The 27,816-nt window shown below is 36.1% G+C and overlaps 1 protein-coding gene across 1 annotated transcript in view; it reads right to left on the minus strand.

The window, feature by feature from the left end:
- The window catches only part of SNTG1 (syntrophin gamma 1), a gene marked incomplete at both ends in the record, with an annotated part of 163,496 nt that overhangs the window by 42,871 nt on the left and 92,809 nt on the right, over positions 1 to 27,816 (minus strand). The window contains 2 exons of the mRNA XM_082310700.1: positions 2,468 to 2,539; positions 6,300 to 6,416. Of these exons, the coding sequence (XP_082166826.1) occupies positions 2,468 to 2,539; positions 6,300 to 6,416 (189 nt within the window). The remainder of the gene's footprint in view (positions 1 to 2,467; positions 2,540 to 6,299; positions 6,417 to 27,816) is intronic.

The raw sequence follows: 27,816 nt of genomic DNA on the forward strand, positions 1-27,816 counted from the left end.
AGGAAAGAAGTTTGAAGGTGATCATGAAGCACGAGAGTAACTTTTTTTAAGTTGCATCTGCTTCAGTAATATCCATGGGGATTGTACAAATGTGTCTGGAAACATGCACTGCTAAAATGGAGACATTTATGATGCTGGCATAAAAGCTGAACAAAACCTTGAGTCTCTACAGAGGTTCAATGTAGTAGTAGTAATGGGAAGCCGTTTTTCTTGGTTTTACTTGCTTTTATATATGGTGAAGCCATGGCTAAGTCCTATAGTACCTGCTGTAGAAAACTAGAATACAGTGAAGATTAATACTCCAATGTCAGAACTGCAATTTCATTGCAATGATTTTTCTACTTCCATTTTTTATTATTTACAGGTTTTAGTCAGCTAAAGAACCCATTTGAAACATTTCAACCCTTTATAAGCTTGACCATGTTTACAGACAATAAAGAAATAACTAAATAAGAATAATGTGATAAAGAAACACATAAATGATATTCACATATCACTTAAAGTGGAATTGCCTCTCTGCTGGGACATCCTCTGTTAATATAGACTGAGAATGGAGGATCTACACCTCTTCCCAGTTTGGAGAGCTGGATGATAAGAAAAAACAGCATCTTTGTGCTCTTTTCTGTGCTTCCACACAACAGTGCCAGGAAGGCATTGGGTTAGGTTTTACTGCTTTGTGGACTGACTCCTTGGCTGTAACTAACTTCTGCTACACAGCTGAAAAAAAAAAAAATAAAAAAAAAAAAATCCCTGCATTGGTATACAAAAACAGGGAGTAAAGGAGAAGGGGAAAAAAGAAAAATGGCTAAAAATGAGTGAATGAAAAGAGTATAAACAAAGAAAAGTGGTAGAAGAAATTAAAAGAAGAAGGACCTTTAAATTACAGAAAACTATATGGCATAGATTCTGTACATTTCTATTCAAACAGTATAATAAAATCTTTGGATAAGTCACCAGGAAGAGTTGTCCTGATTCCAACAGGCTTACTTCTCAGCGAAGAGCTACCTTGCTGCTTACTGTTTTCCAGGCTCAAGGCCTGAAGTACTCAGAAGTTACCAGAAAAAAAAAAAAAAAAGTGCATGTCACAAGTGAGATTTTTCATCTCTCTCAAAGCCTAACTGTGCTCTAAGAGCATTGTTCATATTATGTCCTCAGTGCAATGTCTTCACAGAGTGACTAACTTTTCCTGTTAATTCTCACTACTAAAGAGTCAATGTTTGCACACACTTCGTAGTTAAAGGACATACCACAGTGATGGGATGTGTTACATTTGGGGTGTTCTATTCCTTGATGAAGACTCCAGATCTCGCAGCCAACATAGAAGTAAAATAACTCCTTTCATTTTTTTGTCCCAAATGGATAGCAGAGACGTTTTTTTCAGACTATAAGTCTCTGATGTAAAAAGTTTCTGAATTTTATTGAGCTGTTCCATCTGTAATCTGCCTCCCTTAGGAAAGTATAGTGCACCTATGTGACCTACAAAACTAGGAAATGTACCATGTATAGAATCATAGAATCGTTTAGGTTGGAAAAGACCTTTAATATCATCAAGTCCAACCGTATGTCACTATAAGGTATTCCCAATAGGAAACACTTTTTTACAATATGATTTTTCATACTTCCTTTTGATACTAGTCTATCTCTGCCTAGATGAAACTTGAGAAAAGACAAATTATCTTTTACATAATTTTGACCCAAAAAACCCAGAACCAACATACATGGGAAAGCACTTCAGATTAATGGAAAGAGACAATTTTTTTTCATCTCTTTTTCATCTCCTTTTCCTCTCCTCATGTTTTAGATGAGAGAGAAATTCTGAACTTCTAGAAAACTATTTTTCACTGTTTTTAAAACAGAGAGAAGACCATATATATTAATTCTGAATGAATTCAGAATTAAAAATTAAATACAATGTACAATAATGGCCCTATTCAATTTGCTACTCATAGCTTTAACTTTCTAAACATATTTCATTATCTCTTCCCATTTATTACAGTTAAGGCAAACTGAAGAAACTGGAAAAAATAAGACAAAAGTTTTCAGAATGGTGTTGCATATTTTAAGGACTCTGCTGTCAGTCTTAGTGAAATCTTTCATTGCAGCCTCTGTTAGTTGCATCAACATATTTGAAAGCAACCAAGTTGTTCGCTATTTCTTTAGCCTTTCGTTAGAAAAAGAAATGTTACACTGGTTAAATAGGACATTAAAGTAAAGCTATAAAACCCATATAGCATTATGGAGAAATAAAATAGTTTCCTAGTCAAAATCAGTTTATTTCCAATTTTGCCAGGCCTTCTAGTTTGGCTCTGTGTCCACTGACACCAGGACTTCTGATATTGACTTCAAAGGGAAAAAATTGATCTCTTTCTGTAAGGTGGTCACATGCAGTTTCCAGTTGCAGTGTTATGCTCTGGCTTGTCAACTAGTCTGACAAAGCGGTAATTTATTTTATACTTTCTCATCATACCTTGAGAATTTTGCACATTATCTCATAAACTGAAAATGTTTTCTCAGCTCGTGTCCAATCCCAGGTTGTGACCTTGGAAAAAAAAATGAAACAAAACAAAAAGGAAAAGAAAGTAAGTTGTTTTTTTTTTTTTTATTTCAAGAATTAAGTTTATTTAAAAAAAAATCTAGCCCTAAAGCATTTACATCCAGTATAATGTATACAGAAAGACCAAGCACTGCCTCAGAGCAATAACTACCAGGGTCCAAACTGTTCCATCCAGGCAGTGCTTAGGAGACATCCTGCCTGTCTCCTTGTGCTTACAACACAGTGCCTTTGCATGCAAGCTGCTCTATGCTGAATGATGAGGCTTCTCCTGCAAACTGGTGGGGGCTGCATGGAGATCCTGAGAGGATGCAGCCCTTGAATTCTTCTCACAGAACCTTGCCTATAAGAAGGTATGTTTCTCACCACTTCCCTCCTTGTAACTGCATGCCACAATTTGTTTCCAGTCACCTACATTGTTTGCAAATCCATAAAATGAAATTCTCCAAGCTTGCAATGTCCCAGACACTTACCCCACATGTCTTGAAATCCAGGGAAAAAAACAAACAAGAAACGACAGAAGCAAATATATATTTTCTTTTTTTCTTACCAAGATTAACCTACTCCTAAATTCTAACAAACTAAGATTTGAATAATAGTCTATTTCTCCTCTTTGTCTTAGGATTTGACAATTGCTTTTAACAGTATTAATTTTAAGCAACTATTTCATCAAAAAATTGCACAGATAAAAGAGTTCAATAAAATCATGCAGGGGTAAGGGTTAAGACTTAAATATGACAGAATGGGATAGATGATTATATTCAGTAAGGGAAGACTCAAGGCGCTATCACAGTAATCTATAAGTAACTTTCCAAGAAAACTGTGAGAAGGAAAGAGGAGAATCATTCACAGTTTTAAAAGACAGAAGAAGACACAAAATAGAATGAAAATTGAGGATATATATGAAAAAAAAAATCTTAATGCTAAGAAGTTTTGAACAGTGGCCCAGCTGCAAAGGAAGGCCGTTGTATCATTACAATTCTTAGGCAAGATGAAGAGGCTGATGAAGACAGAAGTTTATCTGGTTTTCAAGATTCAAGAATATAAAGTTCTTTGAAAAATGTATCATGAAATGGCATCCACAGCATATGAAGAAAATATGAGACCAATTTATCTTTTATCTAATTTGTACTTACACAGGGACTTCTTTTTTGGTCGAAACAAAACTCTTTCTATATAAAGATATGTACAAAGGAAAAGCAACTGTAGAATTAAGACACCCATAAAAATTGCTTGCCCTATTCACTTTTAATATTTTAATTGAAAAGTTTGAGTAGCAGAAGAAAAGGTGTTAGCATCTCTTTCTCAATTTAAGTCCATTCTCTCTGAGATTTCCAGCTATAAACTGTAAGAAAGTGAAAGCAACCAGACCTGACACACTTAATAATTTTGAAGGAGAAAATGTACCAAGAAATAACAGAAAAAGAAAAAAAAAGTAATTTTATTTAAAGCTTTCAAAATGAAAATAAGATACATTAGAATTACTAATTTATCCAAGCACAGAAATTAGAAATACTATTGATCAAACAGATAAAAAAAGAGGCAGCGGGAGGCTGCTGATATACACTGTTTGAATACACACTTCTCTAATGTGTTAGACTTTGGCAGAGACCAGGGAAATACTTTCATTTGATTTTCTGGTTAAAAAGGTGGCAGCACACCTCTGTTCAGAAAACAACCTAATCCAAGGAGTTTACATTGCAAATATAATTAAAACTGTTTTTTTTCTTATAACTTATAAATACAAGCTCTGAAACTGTGGCATTGAAAGTTTGTTCTTAATCTTTCGTAACCCCTGGCAGAGATGAACACATATACCTGCAGAATAACAAACATAACTGTCTGTGTAAAAGTTTGCATATAGAAAATAGGATTTTAGAAGTCCTTTTAAAAGGCCTACTGCAGTCTTTCATAAGAAGATAATTTTGCTGGGCATATAAATTTGCAATTATTACATACACTACATGTTTTTAAGGTAGCTCTATAGGAACTCTTCCTCTGTTTGTCCTTTAAAAAGCATGTCTGTCATTCTGCTTCCCTCCTACTCCATGGAGAGAAAATATTTTTCTCTGTGTTTGAAGTGGCTTTCTATTTTAGAATAAAAAGCAGAATCTGGCAAAACAAAATCATGTTGTTCTTGCAGCTCAGTTGAAACAAGACCTATAAAGACTTCAAGGATCGGTGGCTTGTCTCATACAGCAGCAGCTTGCCAAAATTGTCCTAACTCACATCACTGTGGTTCACAGCCCTATTATGAGCATGTTCCTCCCACACCCATTAATCACCACCCATTACCCATTTACCCACCAGCAGCATATTACTCCTGGAAACTTATGATTGCATCCTTAGTAAAGAGGCTTGTCGTTCCTTCCATAGTGCTTACAAAAGAATAATCTTCCTCTTTTGCACTGAATGGGAGCTCTCAGCATTGTTTCTGCTTCTATCTAGTGTCTAGAATGGAGGTGGTTTTATTTGACAGGCAGTAAATGCTCAAGTAGGTCTGCCAAAGCCAGGAGAGCTGCTTTTGAATAAGGTGCTTGGCAGCATAATCTCACATTTTATTCTGATCCTGACAAATATCCACCAACAATACCCAAACTCCATTACTAACCATGGCAGGGCCAAACTCCCATACCAGTGAACTAGTGCATCAACATTGACCACACAAAGTTTTCAGTTCATACTCACTTCCATTCTTCATGTCTTTCACATGTTTTTAAACACTTTGCTAAACAAACATGAATACTGACTGATGAATGATGTAAAGACTTGCAAGCTGGCTTTGAACTACCTCAGGAACAGGTTGCCCAGAGAGGTGGTAGATGCCCCATCCCTGGAAACATTCCAAGTCAGGTTGGATGGGGCTCTGAGCAACCTGATCTAGTTGAAGATGTCCCTGCTTATTGCAGGGGAGTTGGACTTGATGACCTTTAAAGGTCCCTTCCATCCCAAACTATTCTATGATTCTATGATTCAGGCAGGAAGGAGCTACAGCCTGGATCTGACAACATAGGGTTTAGTAGCAGTCAGAAAGGCCACCCAATAAACAGAACAAATGAATCCATGTGACTCTCCCTGCTGCCACTATGGGACTGCTACTGGCTCCTTAGCTACTGGCTTAAAAGTCAGCTAGAGGATATCTCTGTTTACTGCAGTTTAGATGTACCATAAAACTGTGAAAGTAAATTGCTGAGTATGAGACAACAGCTAAAATTTTGCCCAGTGTTGCCAGTCAGATTCCAATTAATATATTTAACCTAAACAATTTCATGTGCTTCCCTACCTTCCCTTTGGTGCTGCCAAGCAGCATAGAAGTTACATTCAGGATGAAATCTAAATACAGAGATATTGCCATTTCCACAGCATGCAACAAGCTTTGATATTTTTCCAAATCTTAGCAGTTTGACTAGAATGATAGTTCAGTTTAAATCCAACCATCTTGTTTCAGGATTGTTCTGTGTGCCAAAGGAAAATGAAAAGCCTCCTTTCAGCACAAGTGGATTTTGCTTGTATTTTTCTAAGTGCTCAGGTAAGTGGGGGAAAAGAAATTCTTGTTAGATGCTCAATCATCTGATGAACAGCTACTTTCTGTCGCTTCTATACCACATACCCTGGAACTTTTCAGGCTGTAAGTTGCAATCCTGTTAGCTCTGTGAGTGATATCTCATTGTGAAAGCCTTGTACATATTACATGAAATTATTTTATTTAATAACATTTATTCCCACTAAGTATGACAAATATACTTACTGGAGGTGCTATAAATTTATACAGTGAAGATCCCCTCAGTGCTAGAAACTTTGGTGTGTACATTCGATCCTGAAGGGAGTCTTGTTCCCGTTCTTCCGTCCAGCCCATGTAGACTATCTGACAGAAAAATCAATAGTGTTGACAAATTCCTCAGACACTTTCTTCAAATGAATTGCAAATATTTCATGCAAGTAAGCTGATGTCTGTCAAATTTTACATAGCTACAAACCTTGAACCACTGACACAATATGGTGTATTGGCAGCTCACTTACAATCAAGTACTAGTATAAAGCATGCCTGTAATGACAATCCAAAAACATCAGAACAAATATGTATTGTACTAGCAACAACAAAAAAGCTAAACCACATACTCAGTGGATGTTAAAGGTCTATTATCTCATTAAAAGTTCCCTGAAGTAATTCTACATATTTGCTGACAGATCATGTCAGAGAAATTTAATGCAAGTGAAGTGTAAGGAACCACTAGGCAGGAATACAAAATCAAGTAACTGTTGTTACACTGCAATGTAGATACAGTCTCCACATACAAGTTCACAGCTATGCATTAAACAATGTGATCTTACAAATTTTATTACCAAATAATGATAAGCTTTTTTTTTTCCCCTCTGAATATCCTGATGTAGGAGTTTTGAACCTCCTTGCTTAGGAATAGCAAATTAACAGACTGTTTTTAGGCACTACTTTGAACAGACTTTACCTACAGCTAAGAAGTAAAAAGAATGCTGTCGACTCTTACCACTACTTGCAGATTTTCTGACATAGATGTATGAACTAGAGCTTATTCAAACCCATTTTAGGATCTAATTCCCTACCTATCCATCTATTAAGTTTGAGTAATTTAATATCAAATCCTTATAGAGTAACAGAGTATGAGTCACCACTATGCCAACTTCTGGAGAACATCTGAACAGGGAGTAGACACATCATGCAACTTTTGATTTATAACCATGCCATTAGTAATAAAATACAATTTCCAGTGTGCACTGGTACACTACTGCTATGGAAAATAGATCAACCCATATTTCATACAGTGCTGCTAATGGAATAGATCTATTTTTAAATCTCTTTGTGAAACTGATTTCTCCTTTAACGAGGCATGAGGCATTCTCTGTCTTAAATGTCAGTAATGAACATGTAAGGAAAACAGTTTAGGAAAAGTAACTACAATCATATTGATAGTCAATGAGTTAGTATGTTTACCAATGGTATAAATGTACCTAAAATTAATGTTTGTACTGGATGTTTTACCCTTTGAGGTTTTTTATGTCACATACTTTTAAAAAAGTGATTTACACAAGTTTATTTCATTACTGTTGGGAAGAGGTTTGTTACCAACAATTCTTCATCGAATATACATTAAAATAAATGGGGGGGTGTCTATTGTTTTTTTTTTCCTTTTTTTTTCTTCTTTTTTTTCTGTTGGATTGTATTGTAACACACTGGAAATTAACGGCTTTTTCAAATCCCCATGTATGAAATCTACACTATTACTCTCCATCACAGTTTATTAGATATTTTATGGTCTATAAACAAAGACAGAGAGAAGGTCCATTCCTCTACCACTTACAGTGAAATCTCAACATTTTATTCTTTTGCCAATAGCAAACACTAATACTGCAATAGAGTCTCAGGTCCAACGAATAACATGCGTTTAAGTATCTGCTGGTTTGGTGATTAAACAAGTTTATAAAACTCAAAAGGAAGACAGAGCTGTACCACAACACTCAAGAATCAAGCAGAGTGCTCAACACTATATTGTCATGCAATAACTAAAAAGCCACGTCCTCTGAAATCTCATTCATTCCTGAATGAAGAAATAGTCAGGAAAAAAAAAAACCAAACTGACAGGTACAGTAAGAGAAGTTTTAAATTTTTCAGTTCAATGTTTATTCAGATTTCCCTCATTTCTGCTGTTTCATATGTTATCCAATGCAGGATAAGTATGGATCCCCAGTGACTGAGAGGGGCTACACAGAAGAGTAAAATTAGTATAAAAAATTGTACTACTATGTGCAGAAGTTTAGCACATTTTCCTCTCTGAACCGAAAGAGAATGAATGATCTCTAATTTCTAGGAATTGAGACATCTATGCTTTTAAATTAATTAAACTGAATTGATTTGGTTCTCTCTTGATTTGTTTCATTAAAATCGGACACACAGTAAGATATCATCTTGCCTGATGATATTTAATATCACTGTAGCACTGTATGTAATCTGTTTTCAGTTAATGTTTTTCTTTTTCACATTCCTCATTTCTGCTTCCACTATTCATCAGAATAACAGGATACAGTCACTCATGCTGCGCAGATGTATTGATACTTCACATTTGATTGCCTTAATACTAAAGCAGCCATGAAATTTAAGGCATTGCTCCTTTAGATATTTCTCCCTTGCCTCTGTAGATCATGAGGAGAAATTAGATTGATTTTTCAGGAAACCTGCTGTACCAAGGTTTCATTAATAAAAAGGCTTTTCTACTTCAGACAAAATACCTACTGTTAAAGATACAGAAGGACTGTTAAGCAAAGGCTATATGATTATAATTAGGAATACTTACAAAGTTGTTTGAGTGCATGTGCATATTCATGTGTAGATTAAAATAGCATGGGTTAGATTCTGGAAAACAGGGCAAAACTGAACAAATACTTGATAGCTATTTTACTTACATGTTCCTAAAGTGGTCTCAGTTTATCTAAACACACTGAACATGTGAAGTTAGATAAAATATTGTAATTTTTACACAATGAAGCTGAGAAACTGTTGAAAAATTTTCCCTTATGAGATAAAATAGAGGCCACGTTCTTGAGACATTTATGTTACTGGTAAACATTTTGACTTCTAAAAAAGCTTTGACTATGAACAACTTAAAGAAAATTATTTATTTGGAAAGGGATCTTAACTTTCCAAATTAATAGTGCATGTGTATATATGCATTGAAATAGTGGATGAATATCAAATTTGACTTGTGAGTTTTGGAACATATCTTAATGTTGTACATGTGGACTTGGCCTAAAGTATGGAATTTCATGAGATTCTATCTGAAAAGAAATGTTTAAAACCACAGACACATGATGAATGGAAATAAATGTGAATCACATAGCATGTGATTTATAAATTTAAATAAACATTTAAATTCAATAAACATTTATAAATTTAAAAACCAGGTTAGTTTTTTAAGCTTAGAAATATTTTTTTTGAGTCCCTATAAACTGCTGACCATTATCAACAAAGGTAGTGGTGGTGGGGAAAACAGATTTTATTTGTGATAACATTACACTTAAAAGATAATTTTTGCAGTCCTGGTTTCTAACTTACCTGAAGCTGCTCATTCTTCAAAATCAAATGGTGACACAAATTAGTTAACTTAGTGGCTGCTGGTTCAGTAACAAAGATTCAGTAAGTTATTATGGTTTATGAGTTAAATCATGTACAGTTTAAAAAAAAAAATCTATATCTAAATCATAAATTAAGTGGACACTTTCTTCAGTCAAAAATCCATAATCTCCCAATATAGTATGTACTTACATCACATGGACATCCTAATCAAGCAAGATAAATTGACATAAATTGCCATATTTCATATGAGTCCAACATATTGCTAAAATGACTTAAATAGCCTTGTGTGTCAGAGAGACTTCTCCAGAGTTTTTACACAAATTTTATCATATTCTAGGAAGAACAGTAAGATAAAAATACAAGAAAATTTCCCCAAAATGAAATGTAAAATGTATGTGACATTAAATGAGGCAATTCAAAGACCAGAACAGATGCACTGACAGCTTTTTATCTTGGAAGTCTCATACTCATACTCACATGACGTGAAACAGTGCTGTAGGGCAACAGGATAAACATGGAGTCAGAAGACAAATGAGTATGTCAGACAATACAGGAGAAAAATGACAAGGGATGAGGAACTCAGATAATGCTCTCTACTTTGGTTTTAATATCATTTTCTCTGTATGATAGTCTCAAAATTCATTATAGTGAATTGTTAGCAGAAAAACAATAAAACCACACTAAAATGGAACAAAAAGTGTGATCGTAATGCAATCATTGGCAAAAATAGTCCTGTATTTAAAAGGCTTAGGATTTTTATGCTGATTAAGAATTTTTTTTCAAAGTTAACAGAAGCACTAATCATATACAATTTTGAATGACTGCTAGAAAAATTTTGCTCTACTGTCAATATAGTCAAAATGTCTCCTATCTTATTTTTCAGGTTTGTGAAAAGCCTGGGAATCTTTCCATAAATATTTTTTCTTTAATCTCTGTGAATTATTTTCTATCTTCTTCACAAACAAAGTCCACTAAAACAAGGCAATCTGCATAGGAAAAATAATCTCAAAGAAACCGAAGACAAATGACAATGAAAGGTTATTTTACATATGTTTCAGATTAAATTTAAAATAATTTAAAGTTTCATTTGCTTCATTATGTTTTGTGACAAATAAACATTGGTAATGGTCAGTATTTTCTAGAAAATTATGCCACGAAATTATTAACAGCAAAGGAACAGCTTTGGCAAATATTCCCTTTGATCTTTATTTCTGAACTTCAAAATTTAGAAATGAACTATTTTTGATTTGAGTTGTGGATGGATATAGTCCTGGGCAACCTGCTCTAGATGATCTTGCTTGAACAGGGAGGTTGGGCAAGATGACCTCCAGAGGTTCCTTATGTCCTCAACAATTCTGTGATTCCTTGAAATAAGAAAAATTATGAATGTATAAAACCAGAAAATGGTTGTCTGCAAAATAGTTTCCCCCTTCAGTTCTCCTCTGTTATATCTCCTCCTTTCTATCCTATGTGCTTTGGAGCTATCACTGACAAAGATCACCTTCATATTTTTTAACTACCTGCCTACTAATAGATTATTCAATCTCTAAGCATTTCACTTATTATTGGAGATCATAAAATTATTACGGGAGATGATAAAGATTACACATTTATCGTATCTCATATAGCTTAATTTCCTTCTGGGTAAGAACTCATGTTGTCATCTTGTTACCAGACCAAGGCTGAGTATAGATTTTCCATTTGGTTTTGTCCTGTTCCGTTTTTTAAATGATCACACAAAAATTAAGGAAATATTTAGGCATCTTAAAGTAAACAGTACCAGAGAAAGCAGAAAATATTTCTTAGTTTCGAAAGATGATTTTTCCCTCACACTCCAGATAACTGAAAACTGATATCAAAGACTGAAAATAGAGTATATTTGCTTTCTTAGCATACAATACCATAATCAGATTAAAGGCGGTTGTTTAGGGCAACAAAACTTGCCTGGACCCCTGCAGACATCTGTCCAACATTAACAGCACTGTCTGAAAAACCTGCATTATGGTTTACGTTACATCCAACACCATCCCATAAGAAATCTTAGCACTTGTCCAATGAGATCTACCAGATCTTGCTAGAAATCAGGACTATATCGACTGCTTCATGCCTTCACTCCCTTCACAGATTTGAAAAGTGATGGCTACATGTGGATACAGGACAGCTTTCTGAACAGGTAAAGATCTGTGCTTTGCTTTTCCAGGTTTCTCACAATCTTCTTCTTGTTATAGTCTACTAATCCAGAGCAACATTTTGCCACATCCATTCAGTTTTTCACCCAATGTTACATGTTAATAGCTACAGTTTATTTTAAAGCACTCATTTTACTTATTTAAGACTTGTTAAGTATCTGTTCATTGAAATAAGTTCTTCTAAAGACAAAGACAATTTAAACATTATTTGGGCAACTGTGTGCCTTTGTTAAAATGTCAACATTAAAAGTTGGGGGGTTTTGCCTCCCTTAAATTATTCAAGTCAATGAACTATTACATGTATTTAAAATTCATTACAATTTGAATTTGTTCATTTAAATAGAGGTGATTAGCATTTAGAAAGCACAGCATTCCTGTGTTAAGACTTTTTCCAAGAAACACCTTATGCAGCTGTTTTTACAAAGGTAGAATTGGATGCAAACTGTAGTATTAGGTATCAATCTATATTAATTTGGGGTGTGTGCGTGAAATTTCTATATTAATTTGGGGTGTGTGCATGAAATTACTAGAAGGAATGAGTACAAAAATGGCTCATGTTAGTCCTGGTTTGCAGGATATTGACTGGGTAATTTAAAAAAAAAATCATCAACTAGAGTAGCTAGCCGGCATGTGGTAAACCCCCTGAATTGCACAAGGGTTGTGTGCATTTTACATGGGATCGAGTTAAGCATTTCCCTGGTTAATAGGTACGGTAGCTAGATGATGAAAAAATATATCTTGTGTTATGTAGAGTGATCTGCCTTCCTCACTTGAATGAGCCTCCTTTCTTCTTGTAGAGATTTCTCTTGTTTACCTGCCATATAACTCACCTTCGGAGCAATTTAGCACATCCCTGAGCAGGTTCATTGGGCTTCCAGGTTTATCGCTGAGTAGACTCAGCCCTATTGCCATCACAGGCATTTTACTGCTGACCTGAGAAGCTTCAGACCTTCTCTGACACTCTCAACAGAGCAGCTCTCAGTAAACTCTCTGATAATGAGCAAGTCTCACACACATCCTGACTAAAAAAATTACTATATATCACACTGTCATCATTGCCTTTCCTTTTGCTGTTGTGTAAATGCAACCAGTAGGATTCTGGTATTTTTACTCGGAAAAACATCTTTGATATATGGTCATATTTGAATTCCTGCCTGTCTATTTTTCACCTACTGAATTTACAAGCAGGCACAGGGAGGGCAGGATAAAATTTCTGGGTTTTTTGAGGGTTTAAACAGATAACACTGCAATACAGAAAGCTCAACACTCAGGTGGCAAGAAAGTAAACATCATCTATTCTAAAGCCTAGTAGCTTGACTGTATTTAGGACTTAGCTTTTGATGTCTCTTTTTTTCCTCTTCTAAATGTACACAGTGTAAATGTAATACATTTTTGAGGCTCTCAAATAGAAATGGGTCAAACAAAAAAATATTTCAGATAATCAAGCTGGAGGGTATGGCCTCTCCTTTCTGATGAACAATGTGTCACATTCATCTTTGTCACCTCAGGTTAGACTACTGAAACACGCAGAATGAAGAAAAAGATCAGAATATTACAAGTCACTAGGCAGTGTCTTTCAGACTTTTGATGGTGCTACCGAGAAAACAACTGACATATTCATCTTTCTTAGGTACCAGTGTGAGTGAATCACTTATGAAAGCATTTATTATCATTCTTAACTCGCACCAGGAGTAGTTTTCAATTAGATTTCAATGACTGGTTCCAGATATTGGTTTGATTTTCATTTTCTGTTTCTCTGAAAAGGACTGGTAAGCAGAACTTGGACAGAACTAGTGTTCTATAAAGGGTATCTGGCTGTCTCCGAGAGATGTAGCTGCTTTGCTAACATCCTGAAAGCCTGATAAATTTCTGCTTACTGAGCTCCATCCAAAGGAGAAATTAACCATAATAGAGTGAGAACCCCAAATGTCTGAGTATATAGAAAATACAGATGATAGGTAATAGATTAGACTTGTTTGAAATTAATTTTAGCAATATAAGTTTTGCATTTGCATAACATTAAAATTACATTTCTATAGAATTAGACATTTACACTTCAAAGTGCTCACAGAGCCAGAATAAAACTGAAAATACTCAGTGTACAGTTAAAGCTGTCTTTTTCATTTCTGGTGTTGTTGCTTGCACAGCAAAATAAACATACCTGACAGAAATCCCTTTTTTGGTAACAATACCTTCACAAGACCTGACTTACAAACATTTTTATACCTTTGCGAGATTGAACTTTGAATTATTTACAAAATTAGCAGTGCAATGTTTGGAAAACTTCTTTTGCTAAATACTTTTGCTAAATATTTTGCTAAATACTGAGAAACAATTATTTTCTTTCCTATCTGATTATCAAAAGAGAAAGACTTCTGCAGGCTTAAAGTGTTCTTAAGGCTTTCTTAGGGTTCTCAGAGAACACAATTACTACTTATATACTCCCAGAATAATAAATATAAACAGAATCTCAGAAAATATTTGAATAAATTTAGACTAGAATTACATTGCCTTTTAGCACCTCATTCATTTTTTATGAAGTCAATGCATGTAACTGAAAGAAGAAAAAGTCATCAAGATGTGAAATTTTATTTTCAAAAGTACAGTCAACCAGTTTTCCACATAAATCCACTGGGTTTCAGCTTTCATAATTCGTGTTCAGTTGATTAATTGTTTTGAATGAAGAGAGTGTAACTGAAGAAGCAGGAGTAGTGACATGGGTTTTTTTCCGTCTTTACCAGCACTACGATTTTGCTGTGAGAAAGAAGATCTAGGAAAGGTCAGCTGGTGATTAGGTAACTTTTATTATTATGAAAAAATTGATAAAGGTTCAAGGAAAGTTGCTAATTTCTAACTCAGATCATCACAGGAAGGACTGTACTATTACAACAAGCTAAAACGCCATTTGAAACGAAGTTTCACGTTCACAGGAATGCACATAATGAGGCAATTATTAGAGACAATTCAAAAATAATAATATATGTATAATCCTTCAAAGATTAATGACTACTACGATCAGAAACATGATGGCAATTGTTACACGACACTTAGGTATGGTGTAGTCAGTATTTCTTTAAAACCATTAATAGGGACACATGTCTCTCGTAAGCAAAGTTAGTTATTAAACTTTCTTATTAAACTTTCTGGACAGCAGTATCTCCAGCAACTGCCAATCAGTGCATAGCAGCAAAGTTTACTAAGAGAACGGAAATAATGAAGAAGTCTTATCTACTGGCAGATTGGTCAGAAATAACTGAAGGCCACACATCTCTCCTACAGAACATGAAAATCTGCAGATAAGAACTATTTGATGCATCTGCACAGTGCCTTTGGTGGACTAACATTACTGGTGCCCGTTACTAACAGGGAAAAAAAACAACAGGCGGTATAAAAATTTAATGTTCTAATCAATAAAGAATATTCCCTAAGGTAATTTTATCATTCATTAGCTATACCAAATAATCTTTTGTCTAATGAATTCACAGCTTTTGAGATCATTAAGCAATAGGTCTAATTAAGCTTAATTTCTAAATAGAAAATGATAAATATTCTTCTTGATCTATAAAAAATGAGCAATGCAGTAAAACTTCGATTTATATTTCAATTCATATCATGTAATAAGAAATTATAAACTAATCCTTAAACTTGACATATATGGATAACATAATGATTCCTTCCTTATCAGAAACATCAGACAACACTTATCCTCTAATCTTCCTTTAAATCAAAATGTATTTCAAAGTTATAAATAAAGAAGAGATCATAAGTAGGAGGAACAGAACACAGAATTATGAAAGCAAGACATTTTCACAATCATATTGGTCACTTATTGCTAACTCCACAACATTAACAGGAGTGATTGAAATTTTTCTTTTTTGTTAATCATTATCTTGAATAAAATCTGCAAAAAAGACTTTGCTTTTGACAATATAAAACTGATTTAAAGTAAAAATTTTAGAAAATCACCAGATTTATCACATATAAAAAAAAATCACTCACTGAAAAAAAAAGTTTAAAAATGCCTCTAAAATGTCATCAGAAACATATTTGGTACAGAAACACCTACCTTCAAATTTCCTTTTTGTTTCAAATAATTCTGCATGTCAATCTAATAACCTGAATGTCATTAGGAAACCAACCATGTTTATATTCTTATTTCATACTTCCTAGCCACATATCATCTATCAGAGTATTCTGAAAGCTGTAGATTTTTCAATTTTTTTTTTTTTTAAGTATTTTCAGTGGATTTTGAATGGCTCAAGACTACTTTTGAAAAATTAATTTTGAAAAAAGTTGAATGGATAAAACTTGCAGCATTTTAACAAATTGGTCCTGAAGAGTATTCATCTTCCACCAGCTAAATAGAGATAACATTATGGGTCAGTGCTTTTCTCTTTCACCTGCCTTCAGAGTTTGAACTTTCAGTCACAACAGCCTGAAAAATATACTAGCTGTTTTTATAAAACCAAATAAATATTCTGCAACTGAAATCTAGAGTATGCAACTTGCTAGACCTACAGAAAGAGATTTATTCACTATGTATATCTTGTGGCATTATGACAATGAAATCATGTATCAAAGCACCTTTGATGTCTTTTAGTACTTAACAAATACTGAATTTAATTACTTCTCTCGGTGAGAGATGTTACAAAATCTCCATTCTTAAAGATATTCAGAACTTGACTGGGGAAAGTCCTGAGCAACTCGATATATGTTGGCCATTCTCTCAGCAGGGTTTTGACCAGATGACCTACAACAACTCATCCAATCTAAATCATTCTGTGATTCTGTGAGTCTTTGATCTCAAAGCAGTCATATTTGTCTTGGAATCTGTTTTAAAATAGTCCTACCTTCCTATTCTTAGCAAACCAGCTTCAACATTGCTTTTATTACAGTGCCACATTATTCTTCTATGGCACACATGCTAGTGCATACCAAATGTAGTCGTTCACATTTCATAATCTATTTGTAGCTGTCCAGGATTTTCTAAACTCACCAATTTTATATCTACCCTAATTTTCAGTGGGGCAGTGTATCAGACTTCTAACTACAGACTTTCATCCTTAAAATACACTCTGGAAAGGAATTTTTAGTACAGACTGCTTGCAGGTAAGGCACCCTTGAGATTGAAGACAGTAGGACTCTTCTATTGCTCATAAGCAGATATAAAGAAATGCAAGATGAATCCTATCATCTTTTCTCAATTGCTAATGGGGGGAAAAATGGTTATTATTTGTGAAGGACCCTGATATTCTATGGAGATAGAGGAGGAAGGGAAAGAGGAGGTGAGAAGTCAGATGAGAAGAGAACAGAGATGCTAAATGTCTCGAAATTACTTGAAATTCAATTGACTTTCTAAACAGAATGGAAAAGCTGGCATGTAAAGGACTAAAGCAATAATGTATAACTTGCATTTTTACGCACTCTCAAAGTAAATAAAAGTCTTCCTAAATTAATTACTAAGAAAGAAGGAGAAGTGGGACTACTCTGGAACCACTTTAAACATTGATTTTCAAACAGTGATATCCAAATACAACTGGGTGGAGAAAGAGAACCAGAATGCAGTCCTATTCTGAAAGACAGCAAGGTAGAGGAAAACTACTGTTAAAATACCTCCTTCAAGAGCTGAAAAAAAACCTTAGGGGATGATTAGATCAAGAACATGATACTCAGTACATTCTACATAATATCGTTTTCATGCTTCTCTTTATAACTTAATTTTTAACAAGAATCTAATTTTTTTTCTTTGTTAGAAAAAAGCCTGTTTTAATTTTTCTGGTGTTTCGATTGAACCTAGGCAATCCTGAAGGATCTTTCACTGTTCATATGCCAATGACCTCTGACAGGGAGTTAGCAGTAGAGTTCATAACATTTATTGAACTCATGTTGCACTTAATTATTTTTCGACAGTGGGGTGATGCCTGTCAATAGTAGACTTGTCTCTGGCATCTCCCAGTATCTCCATGGATTTTGTAGTTTTGTTGGAAAAGCTCAGTCTTTAAGGAGTACTGGATAACAATTATCTTGCAATAATATCAGAGCTTTCTTCCACTCAGACAATTTTTTTTAATGCAAAGTGTCCCACCATTATGAACAACTGAGGGATGCAACCCATAAAGGATGTTAATAACCCAAAATTAGGACTGGATCCTGAATGAAGTTCTAACTTCAGTGTTAGACACTGAGGGTCTGTATCCACAGAGAGCTCCTTCACCCACAGGGAAGACAACATAAAAAATCAGCTGTGGGTGCCATCTGTGTGGCTGAAGGAGAGATCCTGATGGAATACTTCAAGGCTCTGTGAAGAGCATACAGCGACCTACAGGAACTTTATTAAACAATTGATGGATGTAAACTCATAATTAATACTTAGCCAGAAGTCTCTCCTCTCATAGAGAGCATCTTTTCTTCAAGGCCTTTTTGCATATTCTCAGAGGTCTGGATCCTTTTTGCGTACTCTCCTTTTCCACTGTCTGGGGTTGGTTTTGAATGGCAGCCTACTTCAGCAGGAGGGGAAGGAGAGGCTGCCATATTATCTCACCTACCATTGTTAAGGCAGGCTTGTAGGAGCAATAGGTTGGAGTGATGAGTGGCTATTGCTTCTATTAAGCAAGTACCGTAAACAGTAGGCTGTTAAACAAATAATAGGAAGCAGCATGACTTCTGGCTGTATATTTAAAGAAAGCAGCTAGAAACTGCATACTGTTGTATCTTGATCCTGCTGGACTTCAGGGGTACTCTGAGCATGCCAGTTGGATTGAACGCCTCTGGACACTCAGGACTTACACACCACCAGAGCCATCAGGTAGAGAGACCTGTTTTAGAGAAAGAAGCCAGACGTGTGTCTGGACCTTGATTGGAAGTTCCCGGCCATAGCATTGCCTATATTTACTGCTTCAGGCCCTTATGCCTCTCCAGACCTGCACCATTTTCCAGAATCATTCTTCATCAGTAAAGATGGACTTTTTTTGGTTCTAAACCCAGCATCACTAAGAGATATTCCAACAAGGAAAATGTTTATTATTAAATTAAAAAAAAAAAAAATCTTTCAGTTTTCAGTTCCTGAGAATAGTTTATCTATTTGCCACTGTTAAATTTCCATTTGCTGTGTCATAAGACAGGATGGACTCAATAAGTTTTGTTTCCCAAAATAGTAAAATTGAAAACAAAAGTTCTCTAATGTGCTAAACATATAACAGATACTGCTCACTAAACAGTGTCTCCTTACCAGGAAATATAACGGTTTAAAAGGACAAAAAAGTGTCCTCATATTATGAATTTCTAGGGGATGTTTCTGCGCATGCAATTAACTACATTTTTTAACATTTTCCACCAATTTTATTGTCAGTTTTCCTTTAGACATTTTCAGTGATTAACGCTTCTTGGGTTTTTTTTTCCCATTTTCATTTGTAGGTAACCCATAAATTGACAATTGCTTTGCACTATTTTGCACATCAACTATTTTCTGAAATTCAGGTAGCAATTGTATCACCAGTACCATGGACTATTATTGTGATGAAAGGGAAAAGACGAGTGACCACCTATGGTCCACAGAATTCTGTTTAGCCACTGTTCTTAGAAGTTCAAGAGAATAAATATTTTTCCTTTCACAGGGTATGATATGAAGCACTGATCATCTGCATAGATGTACAATAAGTGAATGAGAAAAAATGAAATGCTTATTCACCCCTGCTCTTGAAGTAAACTGCAACTAAAGATACTTTCTTTAAGCCTTTGGAGTCCCATGTGCTCCTTCAATAGAAGATCTACAGTTAAAGTATATGCTTCATTGATTCCAATTAATTTATTTAGATGATACAATTCCCCAAGGAATAATGTGTGTATAGGGTTACTGAACACCTTCATTCTAATCTATTAAAATTAATGTTATTCTTGGCAACTTTTACACTCACTTGATGCAATCAAAGAGACATTACAATAAAGGATTTCAAAGTTTTTATTTCTAGCCTCAGCCTCCAATGAAAATTCCAAAATGGCCAGACAGAACAAATTCATATCTGGTAAGCAATGGATATTAACAATTCCTGATTTAAGGTGAGGTTAGAGAAAAAAAAAGTTTTCCCCATACTTAATCTTTCTAAGTATAACTGTAAAAAAAAGATGACCTATATCTTTTGTTGATATAGTGACTCAGTTTCTCTCCTTTTCTTACTTCCTCTCTTCATTACCACTTTTCACGAACTTGTCAGAGAGCAGAGAGGTACAGGACATCTGCATCATTCAAAGCATCTATTTCTAAACAAGGATGCTGAAATTTGCTTCCTGTCCTCCTGCTTTGTTGGCCTGTTTGGATAGTAGCTAAAAATCCCATCCAACAATAAAATACATGAAAAAGATGCAAGAATTTATTCTATTAGAATAAAAATGGCCCTTTCTTGGTTTAACATTTGCTACTTATGTTTCCAGTCTCAGACATCATAAATATTCAACTCCCCCAAAAAATCTGTCATTTAAATTGCAGGTATCCCTTTCACTGTCCTATTTATGTTACATATCCCATTTCTTGGGTAAGTGGCAAAATATCAGATCCAAATATGTTTAGAGACTTAGAAAAAATGATGCAACAAAAACAATCCCTTCAATTGCTATTTAAATTCAGTGGCTTCTCACGGTCCGACCTCATCATAGATACAGAATTATACTTCTCGAAGAACTGCAAGTATTTGCCCATGTTAAAGCTTTATGACAAATCTGGAAGCAATGATTCCTCTGCCTAAAACTTGGGGGGCGGGGGTGGCGGGGGGGGGCGTGTCTGATTCGGAAGAACACTGGATGCATACAGGCAGGGTCAGGTTTATTAAAAGATGTTAAGATCATATTGTTGCAAAAAGTAGCAGCTGAAGGGAAAGCCCTTATTGCGGCAACCTAGCAATTACAGCACCAGCAAAGTCAGTGTGTCAAACCTGTATTTTTCATCTTGTAACCTAACCATCAAGCTAGAAGCTCAGGTAAACAGTTCCTGTTGAAGCTATGACACTACACAGAAAGACATGCAAGACCTGTGGGATCAGAAAGAGCCTGATTTCACACTTGAGAGGAGTGTAAAGCAAGGTGAAAGATCTGGTAAGAACACCTTAATCTGAAAAGCAGTAGATCGAGCTGTCCACTTACCAGTTGAATACTTTCAAGCCACGACTGTCATCCCAAAATAGGCATAAACATTCTTCCATAAAGTATATGTATGTATTTATCTATTTATCTATCTATTTATTTAGAGCAGGAACTTCTATAAATTTCTTAAAAAGAGTCTTTGTGGAAACATTCAGAGCTTTCAACCTGCCATGAATGAAGCTTTGACTCAGACCCCTAAGCCACAAAGAGAGAAGGGCTATCAGATTGTCCCTGTGAGCTGCCCAAGGTAGCGCTACACCCTGGCTGTTTTGGGTCTTATCCTGATGGTTCTCCATTCTTCAGGAGCCAAATGCGTTAACAGCATCACATCACTTCCCTGCAGATTCCTAAGTCCTCTCTGTAATCTACCCTTGAAATGTCACTAAAATACATACAATATCTAGTAACTTTTCTTCCAGAACCAGAAAATAAGTAACATTTGTTTATCTGTTTATCAATTTAGGATTCCACTTAGTAACATCTAGTTGTGGGACGTCTGTTTATTTCACTCAATTTTAAATGTCTACAATAAAGCAAGGTGCTTAGACTCCCCTCATTCATCTGCCCTATTTAAGCCTTTATTGGAGAATACAGTACATTCATCCATGTATTGACTAAAATAGGAATACAGATCTAACACAGGTGTGATCACTAAATTTGGTCAGGCAAAATTTAGCCTTACTAAAAGCAGTTTTCAGTGAGTGACATTAATATTGCAGAGAAAATATTAGCTAACTACTACTTGTTATATTAACGAGTTAGTATTAGAGAAAAAATACAAGAAGATAAATGAGAAAAATATGTAAATGAGGATGAAATCTATACTTGAGGCAAAATTAAATTTGCTGGACATGCAGAAATTATTTGATACACAGCTTGAGACTTATAGTTTGAGATTTAAACAAGAACTTGATCTAAACACTCTTTTCTATCATCAAAATTTCCAGCAGGTGTCCAAATTACTTCCATTCTCTCATGAGCTATAGGGTATGCAGCCCTAGGATATAAGCATTGCTATCCAATAACTGCATCAAGTGACTCACAACATGAATGTCATCTAGCTCATCAGGTAACCCACTACCTTCAGGAAGCAGTCTGACCTTCCTCTCAAAAGTCAACATGGTTTCCTCAGCCTAAAATCTCTAACAATCTATGGTGTGTATTGCCCTTCTAAAATTTTTTCATGTCCTGAAGTTCAAAAGCTACTCTGGACTGCGATGTAAGGGGAAGAAAAAATCTTATATTGGCCACAGGAAGCATAGTTTTTATAATAGAGAGTGCCTCATCTAAAATAATTAAAGAAACTGCTCAGTGAAAAGTATTTCATGTCAACCAAACAAACATACTGATAGATAGATAGATAGATAGATAGATAGATAGATAGATGTTCCTTTCATTTTACAAAAAGCTCAACAAAGTATTAATAAGCAACATAAGCCTTTCAAGGGTTTATGTTATGGAGTAATAATCCATGCTGAGTGCCATAGATGGCTGACAATACAATGCAGGGAATTAGCACAGCATAATTTACACCCTATCGTGCACTTCTGCTTAATTTAACAGCAAGAACTCAGCTCCCCCTGTGTGTTTCTATAAACATTTAACAATAGAAGCTTCATTCTAGAGATTTTCCTTTAAAATAAATCTGATCACATCCTTCCTGTGGTAACAGATGGTGATAGAGCAGATGTACCATAGGGCCTGAAAGTTCAATAACTGTCAGTCAAGAGCTGCAGAATGGCTACTCTGAGGAACTACAGTAATGATATATTGAAAAATAATTAATTCAACTGTCATGCAAAATCAGGAAGAAAAAAAATAAAAAAAAAGAAAAGAAAATACACTTAAGGAGAGGGAACAAAAACACTGTCATAGAATCATAGAATCATTAAGGTTGGAAAAGACCCTTAAGATCATTGAGTCCAACCGTTAACCTAGCACTGCCAAGTCCACCACTAAACCATGTCCTCAAGCACCACGTCTACTCGTCTTTTAAATACCTCGGGGGATGGACACTCAACCATTTCCCTGGGCAGCCTGTTCCAATGCCTGACTACACTTTTGGTGAAGAAGTTTTTCCTAATATCTAACCTAAACTTCCCCTGGTGCAGCTTGAAGCCATTCCCTTTAATCCTATCGCTTGTTACTGGGGAGAAGACACTGACCCCCACCTCGCTACAACCTCCTTTCAGGTAGCTGTAGAGTGCAATAAGGTCTCCCCTCAGCCTCCTCTTCTCCAGGCTAAACAACCCCAGTTCCCTCAGCTGCTCCTCATAAGACTTGTGCTCTAGACCCTTCAGCAGCTTCATTGCCCTCCTCTGGACACGCTCCAGCACCTCGATGTCCTTCTTGTAGTAAGGGGCCCAAAACTCAACACAGTACTCGAGGTGCGGCCTCACCACTACCGAGTACAGGGGCACTATCACCTCCCTGGTCCTGCTGGCCACAGTATTCCTGATACAAGCCAGGATGCCTTTGGCCCTCTTGACCACCTGAGCACACAGCTGGCTCATTTTCAGCTGGCTGTCAACCAACACCCCCAGGTCCTTTTCTGCCAGGCAGCTCTCCAGCCACTCCTCCCCAAGCCTGTAGCGTTGCATGGGGTTGTTGTGACCGAAGTGCAGGACCCAGCACTTAGCCTTGTTGAATCTCATGCAGTTGGCCTGGGCACAACGATCCAGCCTGTCCAGGTCCCTCTGCAGGGCCTTCCTACCCTCCAGCAGATCAACACTTCCACCCAACTTGGTGTCATCTGCAAACTTACTGAGGGTGCACTCGATCCCCTCATCCAGATCATCAATGAAGTTATTGAACAGGACTGGCCCCAGCACTGAGCCCTGGGGAACACCACTCATGACTGGCCACCAACTGGATTTGACTCCGGTAACCACCACTCTCTGGGCTCGGCTGTCCAGCCAGCTTTTAACCCAGCGCAGAGGGCACTTATCCAAGCCGTGAGCAGCCAGCTTCTCCAGGAGAATGCTGTGGGAGACAATGTTAAAGGCCTTACTAAAGTCCAAGCAGACAACACCCACAACCCTCCCCTCATCCACTAAGTGGGTCACCTTGTCATAGGAGGAGACCAGGTTAGTGAAGCAGGACTTCCTTTTCATAAACCCATGCTGGCTGAGCCTGATCCCCTGGTTGTCCCTCACGTGCCACGTAACGGCACTCAAGATGATCTGCTCCATGACCTTTCCCAGCACCGAGGTCACGCTGACAGGCCTGTAGTTCCCTAGATCCTCCTTCCAACCCTTCTTGTAGAGGGGCATCACATTTGCTAACTTCCAGTCATCTGGGACCTCCCCGGTTGACCAGGACTGCTGATAAATGATGGAGAGTGGCTTGGCAAGCTCCTCTGCCAGCTCCCTCAGTATCCTCGGGTGGATCCCATCTGGCCCCATGGACTTGTGTGCATCCAGGTGGAGGAGCAGGTCGGTGACTGCCACCTCTTCGACAACTGGGGCTTCATGCTGCATCCTATCTCCATCTCCCAGCTCAGGGGCCTGAAAACCCCAAGGATGACCAGTCTGACTATTAAAGACTGAGGTAAATGCGGCATTAAGTGCCTTCTCCTCATCCTTCGTGGCAAAGTTTCCCTCCGCACCCAACAAAGGAGGGAGATTCTCCCTGGCCCTCCTTTTGTTGCTGATATAGGTGTAAAAACATTTTTTGTTATCTTTAACGGCGGTGGCCAGTTTAAGTTCTAGCTGGGCCTTCACCTGTCTAATCTTCTCCCTGCATAACCTCACAACATCCTTGTAGTCCTCCTGAGTCACCTGCCCCTTCTTCCAAAGGTGTCCTTAAGGTACTTCTAGAGCAATGACTTGATTTATTTTGAGGACATGCCAGCTTTCAGTAGAACATTCTGTTTAATCATTCCACTTTAAAAATATTAATATAATAGCAATGTCTTCTTGGAGGTTATTGTTCTGCAATTAATAAAAAAATAAAAATGGTGTGTGTTGTATTTCATACAGATGTTTATCACTAGAACAGATGATGTCCTATCAGTCCACCTGAGCAACACAATTCTCCTTTTTAAGTGTAATAGAGATGCAACACATCTGCAGCAAACGACACTGGCTTGAGTGACAGGCAAGCCAGTCACTGTGAAATTTGCGTGTATTCACCTTTATACAGCATTTATAAGTTAGGTTTTATTAAATAAACTCACTGAGCTGAATTTTTAGAAGTGATTTTAAATGAGATTGTTCTAACTGCATAACTTTAATCAAGCTGAACAGCAGCCTATTAAGCCAGAATATGAGGTGATATTACATAGCTGATCTGGTACAGCTGCATGTAGTTGTTTTTATTAAATCATATCAAAAGCAAGAGAAAACGGGCATATGTGTGTATATTTGTGAACATCATCAGGAACATAAATATGCCTGCAAAACACTGGGATTCATGACAACTAAGTGCTGTGGAATCTGACATGCACAATTATACGCCAGTTTCTTGCCTTAGTGTGGCATCAGTTCATTATGTCATGATGTTGTTTTAAAACTGAGTTAAACACAGTTGTGGAGATGGGAACACTCTCTGTCTCATTCTCATATAATCTCATTATAAACTGTTAACTTTGAACAGGACAGCTACCAATTCTTTTCCTATAAATGCAGGAAAATTCTAGAGGGAAAGACTCTTCTTAGAAATGAAAATTAAAATTATTTAATGAGAATATCTTATCTTTTGTAGAGACAGGACAAATCTTTCGAAAATGCTCATGCTGCCTGTGGATAGAACAGAAATAGTGTTCAACTCAAAGGATTATAGCATTCTTCCTCATTATCCTTTTTTTGTGAATTCAGAATTGATAAAAGGTGGCGGGCCTTTGACTTCATCTTAATAGAGATGAGACATACAGCATGGGAAAAGAAAGTTTTAAATACACTGCTCCACCAAGATATTCTAATCTCTGTTTCATGTGAAACCTTGAGACTCATTTTTTGTCTGTGTAGTAGAGAAGCAAGAGGCTATTTATTGCATTTGTGAACATGTACGTGAACACAGATATAATCCAATAAAATGGAAAATCAGCCCTGTGGGCTTGCCAGGTACTGAATCTGCTTTTTACCACTAGCTTGTTGAGCAAAATAAATTAAAAGTGCAATTAGAAAGTTATGACTTTCTCAACTGCAATTTATAAACATTGTAGTTACTTGTACGTGTAGGGACAGGAGGAGGTGAACTGAAGGCCAGACTAAGATTTAGATCTAAACCTTGAATTCCACTGCGTACCTAAACCAGATGTAACCAATTCATCCCCCTGGCATGGCAATCAGTAAATGCCAAATTCCAATAAAACCCAAATAGCAAATGAGGGTTATAACATGTAGTAAAATCTCCAGTAGCTGGAGACAATGCATTTGGTTTCCCACCCCAAGACGAATCAGGAGATTTTGTAAGAAAGACTATCTGATGCTGATTTCCCTAGATGCAATCAAGTTGATTTTCAGCTGAGATCAGCACATTCAGAAACTCATGCTACGTAATGTGAAGATTGGGTATTGAAAAGGAATAGGCAGTGCTTGTCCTCAATACACCACCACAGTTTATTAAGGTAGGGTGTATTTTCCTGTCACTTGGAAAGGGTTAACAGGGAAGTCAATGCCACCTTTCGGAACTCACCTGCCTAATGATGGTTACCACAGTAGCTGACATTTGCTGCCAGCAGTGTAAGATCTGAACAGCAGTGATGAGTTCCAAGAAAAGGAAACATGCCTGTGATTCCTCTCCCATCTTGACTGATCAAATAGATAAGCCTCTGGGTGAAACCTTGAAATATTCTATCCTTCGTGCCTCTCTGCTATGGGGTCTTTATAATTTTTCTACTGTAATTATGGAAATTTTGTCTATGAGACAGTATTATTTTTAGTGCATATTTAAAATACCCATTATATTATCAATACCAAATTATTTAAACTTTTTGTCTCAACCACGTGTTGATATTCTCATAGATGGTACTATATGTAGCCCGTGCATATAGTACTACTATAGAAAACACAACCAATTTTCTAATTTTTTACCACCTTCAGGTGTTCTTTTCATCATTGTCAGCTCAGAAAGGGGGAACTTTATTTCCCTCTTCTCTCACAATCTTCTTCAATAATATTTTGCCTGTGTGGTCCCTTTCCAGCATTTTTTGCATTATCTTTCCACCACTATTAAATGTATTAACACCATTCTCAGAACTTACTGCTTCATGCTGTCCATATAATTATCACTTTCTTATAAATACTCATCAACTTTGAACTTTTAATTTCCAATAAATGTATCTTATCTTTCTAATAATTTTCCAGACAAACCTAGTTTCACAATTACTGCCTTAAAGGAAAGCTGCTACATTATATGTAGTCAGCACGTCTTTTCTAATCACTTTTTCTCTTCTCTAACTTACTGCAACACTGACACATTTGGATAACACTGTCAGTGTTACAGTAGCTTCCACACCTATGTACATTCGTTTCCTCATTGTAATGCTAATGGATCTGTCTGTGCCAATATTTTCTTCTCCAAACCAAGAATATATTCAAAAAGGAATACTAACTGGATTGGTTCCTTGAATCTAGTTTGACAACTGCCTTCCCCCCTTTAACAACTAATTAAAATCCACATATATATATACAGATACATATATACATATTTATTTTATTTATATATATATACACATTTTATTATTTATACATATGTATATATATGTATATATGAATATATATGTGTGTGTATGTATATGTATATGTGTAATATATATGTATATGTGTAATATATGTAATATACATATATTATTTATATATATTCACATATATATACAAAAATTCTAAGTGAAAATA

Source organism: Platalea leucorodia, assembly GCF_965183815.1.
Source record: "Platalea leucorodia genome assembly, chromosome: 1".
NCBI lineage: Eukaryota > Metazoa > Chordata > Aves > Pelecaniformes > Threskiornithidae > Platalea > Platalea leucorodia.